Source organism: Ailuropoda melanoleuca, chromosome 8 (genome assembly GCF_002007445.2).
Source record: "Ailuropoda melanoleuca isolate Jingjing chromosome 8, ASM200744v2, whole genome shotgun sequence".
Lineage (NCBI taxonomy): Eukaryota > Metazoa > Chordata > Mammalia > Carnivora > Ursidae > Ailuropoda > Ailuropoda melanoleuca.
In genome coordinates, this window is record NC_048225.1 from 72,797,246 (window position 1) to 72,808,125 (window position 10,880).

The 10,880-nt window shown below is 37.6% G+C and overlaps 1 protein-coding gene across 1 annotated transcript in view; it reads left to right on the forward strand.

Moving 5' to 3' along the window:
• TIPRL (TOR signaling pathway regulator) overlaps window positions 1-9,009 on the forward strand; it is a 40,985-nt gene extending 31,976 nt beyond the window's left edge. Inside the window, exons 5-7 of the mRNA XM_002930787.4 lie at window positions 3,757-3,852; window positions 5,866-5,928; window positions 7,456-9,009. Coding sequence (XP_002930833.4) covers window positions 3,757-3,852; window positions 5,866-5,928; window positions 7,456-7,599 — 303 coding nt within the window. The 3' untranslated portion in view covers window positions 7,600-9,009. The remainder of the gene's footprint in view (window positions 1-3,756; window positions 3,853-5,865; window positions 5,929-7,455) is intronic.
• The last annotated feature ends 1,871 nt before the right edge of the window (window positions 9,010-10,880 follow it).

Here is a 10,880-nt window from a genome sequence, read left to right on the forward strand (position 1 = left end):
GCCTGGGTGGTTCAGTTGTTAAGCGTCTGCCTTTGGCTCAGGGCATGATCCTGGCGTTCTGGTATCGAGCCCCACATCAGGCTCCTCCGCTGGGAGCCTGCTTCTTCCTCTCCCACTCCCCCTGCTTGTGTTCCCTCTCTCTCTAGCTGTCTCTCTCTCTGTCAAATAAATAAATAAAATCTTAAAAAAAAAACAAAAAACAAAAAAAACACCCTCAGGTGTTTCCAAACATCCTGTACAAGAGAACTACTGCCTTAAAATATATACAGTTGAATTGTGCAATTGGGACTAGAAATTGGGTCTTCTAATTCCTAGTCTTCCCTCTGCCATGCTGAAATGATTGCTTCCTGTGTTGTGCCCAGTGTGACTGTTAATAAGTAATTTGGAAATTTGAAACAATGTTGCCAATCAGTCTTCCAATAATTACAGGTAGCACTCTGTCAGGTAATGATGGCTTCCCGGTCAGTTTATCCTGACACATCAAGTTGTCATACGTCAGGCTCTTCCTCCAAGATCTTCTTTGTTCTAAGCCTTGCTTTTAAGTCTGTTGCTGATAATCCCATCAGAATGCATTGTGACTGTGAGCCTTCTTTCCAGATAGTTCTAGCCTCTCTTTCCTTCAGGCAGTTGCTAACGAGCACCCATTGTGTGCTGGCTACTTGTCCAGGCAGTAGGGAAGCAGTGATGAATAAAACACCTTTCACTGTTCATGCTCACTGTTACGGAGCCTACGGCCAAGCGGAGGGACATGGGCTTCAGGCCCAACGCACAAATGGATGTAGTTATAAATCTGCGAATTTATAAAGGAGTGGAGAGAAGATAACAAGAAATCTACTGTGATTATGGAATGGTAGGAAAAGCTTCTCTGTAGAAGTGACATTTATTTACACTGAGACCTGAAGACAAGTCAACATTAGGTCTGACAACAGGGTGTGTAAACGTCCTAAGGGAGGGGGCGCCTGGGTGGCTCAGCCGATTAAGCGTCCAACTCTTGATTTTGGCTCAGGTCATGATCTCAGGGTCCTGAGATGGAGCCCCGAATCGAACTCTGCACTCAGTGGGAACTCTGCTTGAGATTCTCCCTCTCCCTCCGCTCTCAAATAAATAAATAAATAAATAAATAAATAAATAAATAAATAAATAAATAAATAAATAAATAAATAAATAAATAAATAAATAAATAAATAAATAAATAAATAAATAAATAAATAAATAAATAAATAAATAAATAAATAAATAAATAAATAAATAAATAAATAAATAAATAAATAAATAAATAAATAAATAAATAAATAAATAAATAAATAAATAAATAAATAAATAAATAAATAAATAAATAAATAAATAAATAAATAAATAAATAAATAAATAAATAAATAAATAAATAAATAAATAAATAAATAAATAAATAAATAAATAAATAAATAAATAAATAAATAAATAAATAAATAAATAAATAAATAAATAAATAAATAAATAAATAAATAAATAAATAAATAAATAAATAAATAAATAAATAAATAAATAAATAAATAAATAAATAAATAAATAAATAAATAAATAAATAAATAAATAAATAAATAAATAAATAAATAAATAAATAAATAAATAAATAAATAAATAAATAAATAAATAAATAAATAAATAAATAAATCTTTTTAAAAAATGGTCCTAAGGAAGGAGAGCTTGGCCCATGGCTGGTCACTGTCTAGGCAGTAAAGCCACTATTATTCATGGGTTATCTTGTTATTTCTTCACTCTTCATTAATGTTGCTCGCTTGCCTGGAACCCTGACTATCTCTTGCTATTTCGTGCCTCAGAACTTTTTGTGCATGCTCTTTCCTCTTTTTGGAGTTCTCCTTCCCACCCTGAGCTCTTCTTTCCATGGTTAGCTTTCCACTGCCTTCTCTGACTCTCTTCAGTCAACTTAGGTACTTCTTTCTCTGACAGCTTATTGACCCTCTGCATCCTCCCGTACATTAGCTACCACATCTTGTTTCTCTGTTTCCCTCTTTGATAAACTTCCTGACCGTTGGGATTGTGTCTTTTTTTTTTTTTCAAGATTTTTTCATCTGTTTGATAGAATATTGAGAGAGGGAACACAAGCACAGGGAGCTGGAGAGGGAGAAGCTCAGCAGGGAGCCTGATGTGGACCTTGAACCCAGGGTGCCAAGATCATGACCTGGGCCAAAGGCAGATGATTAATGACTGAGCCACCCAGGCGCCTCTGGGATTGTGTCTTTTTATTGACATAAATCCAAGACCTACTATAGGAAGAACTGGACACACTTAGTAGACAATAAGATTTATTTAGTAGTAAATGGTCAAGCACTTTTTTTTTTAAAGAAATGGTCTTTTTATTTTTTAAGATTATTTATTTATTTGAGATACAGAGAGTGAGCAAGAGAGCACAAGCTGGAGGAGGGGCAGAGGAAGAGGGAGAAGCAGACTTCCCACTGAGTAGAGAGCCCGATGCGGAACTCGAACCCAGGGCCCTGGGATCATGACCTGAGCCAAAGGCAGATGCTTAACCATCTGAGCCACTCGGGCACCCCTGTTTTATTTATTTTTCTAAAGTAATCTCTACCCCCAATATTGGGCTTGAACTCATGACGCTGAGATCAAGAATTGCGTGCTCTACCTACTAAGCCAGCCAGGTTCCCCCAAATATACTCTTCTTTTTTTTTTTTTTCTTTTTTTTTTAGAGGGAGAGAGATGGTGGGGAGGGGGAGCGGGGGAGAGAGAGAGTCTTAAGCAGGCTCCACACCCAGTGCAGAGCCTGACATGGGGCTCAGTCTCACAGCCCTGAGATCATGACATGAGCTGAAATTTAGAATTGGATGCTTAACCGGCTGAGCCACCCAGGTACCCCAAAATATTCTTTTTAAAGATCTAAATACCCCACACACTATCCAGCCCCTCTTTCCCTGCCACCAGGACCAACCTCACTCTCTCAACTGTCTCTGGCTTTCTGACTTTCTTCAGTGGTTTACACTTGGAAAACAGAAACGTGTAGATATGACACAGATGAAAGATGTTAAGAACATGTTATAATCTGGTAAACCAGTCTTTGGCAGTCTGAGATAGTACTTAATTGGTTGCACTGAATTAGACCATTCCATTAAAGGTCTCTTCTCTTTATTTAAGGTAAAGTGAATAAGAGACAAGTAACAACAAAGAAATAGGTTATTCTTTCATTTTGGTATTACTGGTGTTGACGTTTACTGTAAGTACTGTCAATTTTTAAAGTGAACATTGTAATTTTCACATTACTTAGTGTTTTTTAAGTCTTTTTAACCTCAATATCTTTTGACCTAAAAAATATTTTTCTATTGTAGGAAACTGAAGCCAGGATGTTTATATTATAATATAATATCTCGAGCCTTACTTGAGGCTATGACAGAGAACCTCTAGATTAGAGATTTCTATATACTGCTACTTCAGCCTCCCTCTGATGCTTTTAAAAAATTTATTTAAAAAAATTATTTTCTGGGGCGCCTGGGTGGCACAGCGGTTAAGCATCTGCCTTCGGCTCAGGGCGTGATCCCGGCGTTGTGGGATCGAGCCCCACATCAGGCTCCTCTGCTATGAGCCTGCTTCTTCCTCTCCCACTCCCCCTGCTTGTGTTCCCTCTCTCTCTAGCTGTCTCTCTCTCTGTCAAATGAATAAATAAAATCTTTAAAAAAATTATTTTCTTTTAGCAAAGTAATAACATATTTAATTTTCATTAAAATATTACCTTACTGTTTTTTTCAGAGAGTAATGCCTTCTAGCTTTTTCCTGCTGTTGCGATTTTTCTTGAGAATCGATGGGGTGCTTATCAGAATGAATGACACAAGACTTTACCACGAGGTATCTATTCTTATTTAATGAATATACTAGTTGATGGTGGCCTTGTTCATGTTGTTTCATTGTCTGCCTGAGGATTTGAAATGAAATTATGCTTTATACTTCATGGCAGTCCTTCTAACCTTCAAGATTGGGTGTTCTGCATTCACTGTTGTCTGCACAGTGAACGAAACAACACATCTTTTCTGAAAGTTCTGGCAGCTAAAAATGTTTTCTAGAAGACACTCCCCAGTAGAGGATGTCTGATGCTTCTAAAAAACCCTCATGTGTATTTAATCTGTGTTAAAGAAAACGGTCCCTTAACTCTTACCTTTGTTTATTGTATGTTTTGTTTATATAATGTCTTGATATTAAAAATACCAATCACATGGCCTTCTGAAGTTTGTATTACATAATCATTTTGATAGTTGTTCTAAAGTTTGAAAACTCTGTACTCCATCTGAAGGAACTGTTGACATACAAGGTTTTCAAAAAAGTGTTTCAAAAAGGGGGGAGGCTTAAACGGAGTCAGGGAAATTCCTCTAGTAGCTTATAGCAGCCTGTCCTTTTGGAAGGGATTTGTGACCTCTGGTTTGTGATCATGTAGAATGGTGAGTTAGAGAGGAGACCTCCAGCGTCAGTGGGCAGTGGTAATGACTGAACTCTCACAACCACCCGTGAAATAAGTGCTGTCATTATCTCCGTTTATAGCTGAGGCAACTGCAGCAAAGAGATTAAGTCACTGGCCCAAGTTTTACAGTTAATAGGTGGCGGAAGTGGGATTTGAACCCAGTAAGATGGGGTTGGTTCCCAAATCCTGCCCTTAGGGATACGTGGGGTTTTTTCCTCGGAAAAAACTATGATTTTTTTTCTTTTTAACAGTGATAGCAAAGTACTAAAGATAGACTGCATTTTTCTGCCTCAGAAAAGTTTAAAAGTTTAAAAAATGCTTATGCTTTAATTCAACAATGTTTCTTAGGAATTTATCCTAAAAAATTCTCATATACAGTAATCCACAAACATTAATCAGGCAGTTATACAGAGTTTTATATATATAAAGATGGATATGGACATATATGGATGTTTGTGGCGATGCTATTGTTTATAATAGCAAAAAGAGAAGGAAAGAGCTTAATGCCCACTGCATGGGCACTGATATAAATTATTTAATTTACATCAATATAGTAGAAAAGTTTACATCCATTAAAATTAAAATGAGTGGCAGAGAGTTGTGTTTAACTGATGTGTAAAGATATGCATCTCAGTGTTGAACTTTAAAAAGCAAGTATGAACCTGTATAAGATTTTGTGTAGAGATTTCTAAAGGTTAAGGATAGTGTTATCTGTAGAAGCTGTGGTTGCTTTATACTTCTGTATTAATCTGATTTTTTTTCAATGAGCATTAATCTGTTTTATTGATTAAAGATTAAAATTTGGATTTATTGGTAGAAAAGATTAAAACTTCAAGGGAGTTTAATCTTGTGTGATTTTTCTTTTATTGAATAATGTTTCACCAAAAAATGAATTGTAATAAATTGTTTTCTAAAACCTAACTTTAAAAAGTTGGAAATGGGAAAAGTTGGAGTACTAAAAATGTGCTTTATAAAATAAGCAATTTGACAGTTTTGTGGAAATGGGAGAGAATAAAATTTAAGCTTTTTTTTTTTTTTTAAACATGAGAGTAGCCATGTTATGTAGGTAGATGATAATATAACATCAGGAGAAGATGTAGTTCCAAACACTGAAGTAATATTAAATTTTGCAAATATACATATTTTTTTCTAAAACTTTTGCTTGTATTTCTCTTACATGGTAATTATTAAATCTGTTTACATATGATATCACTGTGATTCATAGAGATTGGCATTCATAATTAAGAATTCTTGTGAGAATTTGTTATCTCTTGGGGAAGAAGATATTCTTGTCAGACTTCATGCTACTTTTACAACCTGTTGTCATAGGCAGTGCTGTTTAGCAGAAGGGATTTTGTAACAATAGAAATAGATTTATTGCAACCTTTTTTTATTTTTCAAAATAGGCCGACAAGACCTACATGTTGCGAGAATATACATCACGAGAGAGCAAAATTGCTAATTTAATGGTACAGTATTTTAATATCACTTTTTAGAAGTTGACAATGTTTCATTTTGTGTATTTCCACCCAGATCTGCATTGCTAAATCTATCGATTGACCTAATAAGCCTCTAATAGATAAATCCTACTGGAGCGTAACTTTTCTGAGCTCACCTCAAATACAAAACCAGTTAGAGTTGTTGAGGGTACCAGAGCCATCATCTAATCTAATTTCCAGTTTTTATTCTGGAAAGCAGATCCAGAGGTGTGACTCACTGCACGTCACACAGGTGTTTGGTGGTGGGTCTGCGACTGGCACCACTTGGATGTTCTTTCCACTTAGCACCTTGTCACCCTGTAATTTCTTTCTACCCAGTCTACTTTCTTCTTCTTAAAATCTGGTAATTTTGTACCGCACCTTATTTTGGCCTAATTTTCTTTATTTTTTTGCTCTCCTGGTACTTGTAAAGGCTTCTGCAAATCTGCAGGATTCTATAATAGGCTGCTTCAAAAGTGATACCTTTTTGTAAATATCACTGTGATTTAAGGAGATTGGCACTTCTGGTGCTTATTTCTATGTGGGTGTAGAGTATCGGTGGGTTAGAAAAGTTACTTAGAGTCCATTGTAGACCATGTCCTGGCTCTATCTGAAGGCTAGTGCTTTCAAGGTGCAAAAACCTCGGGAAAGGGGATTAGATTAAGATGCAGTAAATTTTATTTTTAAGTAGGCTCCACACTGAACGTGGAGCCCAACATGGGGTTTGAACTCATGACCTTGAGATCAAGACCTGAGCTGAGATCAAGTGTCGGACACTTAACCAGCTGAGCCACTCAGGCACCCCAAGATGTATTAAATTCTCAATACATCTGTGGGAGCATTATAAATAACGTATCGCTGTGAGCTTTGAGGAAATCATTCAGTAAGAGGGCTGCATGATTCGGTAACAAGAGATACCTGTTATTTTATTTATTTTATTTTATTTTATTTTATTTTATTTTATTTTATTATTTTTAGAGATTTTATTTATTTATTTGTCAGAGAGAGCACACAAGCAGGGGGAGAGGCAGGCAGAGGGAGAAGCAGACTCCCTGCTGGGCAGGGAGCCCAATGCAGGGCTCGATCCCAGGACCCTGGGATCACGACCTGAGCCGAAAGCAGATGCTTAACCAGCTGAGCCACCCAGGTGTCCCATGGAGATACCTGTTATCATTAGAAACACCTTATAATGCTCCTCACATACAAATATTACAGCTCATTTTAAAATTGGTGGGTTGGGGCGCCTGGGTGACGCAGTTGGTTAAGCGTCTGACTCTTGGATTCGGCTCAGGTCATGATCTTGGATTGTGAGGTCGAGCCCCGAATCGGGCTCTGTGCTTGGGTTGGAGTCTGCTTGAGATTCTCCCTCTCCCTCTACCCCTCCCCCCAAAATAAATAAATGATTCTTTAAAAAATAAAATAAAATTGGTGTGCTTTATGAATATTTGAACCAAAGCATTTCTAAAAGCTACCAGTGTGATAACTGAATATGTGCTAATGTGATTTATGTGTTTCCAGCATGTTCCACCCTCCCTCTTCACGGAACCTAATGAAATATCGCAGTATTTACCGATAAAGGAGGCAGTTTGCGAGAAGCTACTATTTCCAGAAAGAATTGATCCTAACCCTGCAGACTCACGGGAAAATACCCCTGTGGAATAGAATGTGGTACAACACATACTCACCATGGAATCTGACTGCAGACCTTAGCTATTTGGAGGGGGTATTTTTATTATGAGAATTAATTGCCTTGTATATGTGCCGATTTTCTGTAGCCTTAAAGGAAAAAAAAACATAAAGGATTGTTGCAGGCAGGTTCCACTCAACTGCTGTTGTACTGTCTGTCTTCCAATTCATATTCCAGACTTATATTTTCTGGAGTGAAATTCGGGTTTCTAAGTTGTGACAAAGTGGGATCTCACTAGTCGTGATGTGTGTATGTCTCATGAGCAGTGGGCGTAATCTGCATCCATCATGAAACACTGTCTTCTACCCTGAGGAGGTTAATGTAAATCACAGAGTCACAGCCCCTGTGACTGTCACAGGGGTCCGGATCGTGCATGTTGAGGTACTAGCTCTTTACTTTGGGCTTTTTCACGTTTATTCGTACTTCTGGAGAGTTGTGAGTTGCCTTTTAGGAGATTGATGTCGTACTTTAATGATCTTTACCCACAAATTAAAAATATACATATATTTCCCTTCTAAATTTAAATTGGCTTTTGAAGTCTTTGAGAAAATTTCAGACGCAGAACCGAATAACCTAGGGTTGTGGCCACCTGACGGTGTCTGTCCGTGGACACACCTGAACATGGTTTGCCAGCCACAGGGGATGTCAGCTGTCCTTCCTCCATCTTTAGGTGCTTTTTCTTACGTGTGGTTCTACTTGTCCTGGCGTTTTCTACTTCCTTTTCCATGCAACCTTGGAATGAATAAATCCATTGAATATTGAATTTGTATTGCTGTCTAGCTAATTTTATTAGCTACATTTTGTCACCAGTAATTTTGGTATTTGTTTGCCTTCTGCTGCATCACCTGCAAGGTATAGGAAATCAGGATTTTGTTGGCTTTAAGAAAATGCATGGCATGTTCACTGTGTATTAAGTATACCTGTATTTAATGTTTTCTCTTAGGACAGAAAAGTGTATATATTGTGCTCAGCCTTCTGTTGTATTTTATTTGCCATGCGGATTTGAACAGAATAGATTCTTTATTCATACAAGATAGAAGAAATAAAAACTTGTAAGAATATTCATTAGTTGAAGTTCTGAACAACATCATTATATATATTCTTAACTTGAATCAGTTGTCTTAATCTCTGAGTCAGGTTTAGATGACTTATTTTGAGAATACTTTATTTAAAATTGTGGGAAATTAAAAGAATTGGCCTTTTTTACAGAGGGTGGAAGTTGGTAGGATGAGTGTACTTCCGGAGGCTCCTTTAGCTCATTCCTGTGGAGAATACCCAGAAAACCTGTATTTGCCCATTGCTAAATAAGACATATGCCATTTTGTATTTATTTGTTCCAAGTGTCTTTTTGTAAGAAAAGAATAAACAATAAGGAATTACTGATCTATGTTTTGCTATTTCATTTATTTCCGTTTTTCGTGAAGCTTAATTAAAAAGTGGTTTGGTATACTTTTTTCATTTGTGCTTTGTTTTGAAGTTGGCCAGCATTATAGCCAGATTCTGCAGGCAGATTATCATGAAAATCTACAGATAGTCCGGAATATAATCCCCCAGTTTCGCTTTTGGGCTCTTGTTCCTCCTGTTCCTCAGCCCTCCCCGCCCACTACTTCTATGGATGTTTTAATCAGCCAGTGTTTGCTGTATGATGAGTTAATGTTTTTGAAAATAGAGATAACCTGCCATTAGTATCATTCCATTTACCTTTAAGTGCTATGTGTCCAATATGGCACTAGGCAGAAGGGATTACAATAACGAAAAGCTATAGTATATGTCTCCACAGAGTTAAAGTTTAATGGAGGAGACAAAGTAAAAAAGAATTACAAATTTTAATAAAGTTTAATGGAGGAGACAAAGTAAAAAAGAATTACAAATTTTTTTTTTTAAGATTTTATTTATTTATTTGACAGAGACAGAGACAGCCAGCGAGAGAGGGAACACAAGCAGGGGGAGTGGGAGAGGAAGAAGCAGGCTCATAGCGAAGGAGCCTGATGTGGGGCTCGATCCCATAACGCCAGGATCACGCCCTGAGCCGAAGGCAGACGCTTAACCGCTGTGCCACCCAGGCACCCCAAGAATTACAAATTTTAATAAGTATAATGATGGCAAAAATACCAATTTCAGAAAATAACAAAATCACCATTAGTAGATGTAGTCAGAGTTATGCTTCTGAACAGGGTGTGGAAAGCCTCAAGAGACTGCCAGTCACTCCTAACTTCACAAGGAAGAAAGCTGGAGAATCTATAAAGTTACAGCTTTTCTTGAGCATGTCAGAGAGCTGAGGTTGGAGGACAAAGCAAACCGAATCCCGAAGGGTGAGAAGCCCTCCAACAGGAGGTGGGACATACACGTTTCATTTTAGAAAGAGCACTAAAAACACAAGTGGCTACCATGTAAGCAGCTAACCATAATCTAGAACGTGAAATTCCTAAAGGAATTTAAGAATTTGGAATAGCTGAGAGTTTCAAATAAGGGGACTTAACATACACACACATACACTTCTTTCCCAACCGCCTTCACCAAGTGCTCATAAGAAACACGGGCAGGGCAGGGGACCAGAAAGTCCCTGGCAGTGGTTCAGGCATGCAGGATGTAATGGGCTACTGCTGAGGAATAGGTAGATAGGAACTTCCCCAGACCCTTTTCTTGAAGGACGCAAAAGCTTTAGGCTGCTGAGGGAGGTGTACCAAATCATATCACCCCTACCACGGCACAGGCAAAAATCTATTATTTCTAGGGGAGGAATAATGACAAAATCCATTTCCTCTGGGGAGTTGGAAATGTTCTGCCTATGGACACAGCCAAAGAACCATTACTGCTGGAGAAGGAGTACAAATGGCCTCCAACCTTGGAGGAGGGACCGAGAAACCTGTGCCCAGGATCTTACATGGATAACAACAAGATCGGCTACCACAGTGGGGTGGGCATGAAATTCACACAACAGTACAATACACACTGTCTTCAAGTGTGTATAGAACATTCATCAAGGTAGAGAAGATTCTAGGCCATAAACTTCAATACATATAAAACACTTGGAGTCCTATGAAGTTTATCTTCTGACCCTAACAGAATTAAACTAGTAAAATTCAGTAACAGAAAGACACCTGGGAAATCCCAAATAACTTCCCACGAGAGAAATTAAGGAAGTCCTGAGTAAATGGAGACAAATACATGTTTGTAGAATCAAAGACTCAAAATGTTAACATACCAGTTCTCCCCGGATTGATCTATAGTCAATGTAATCCCCTTCAAACTCCTA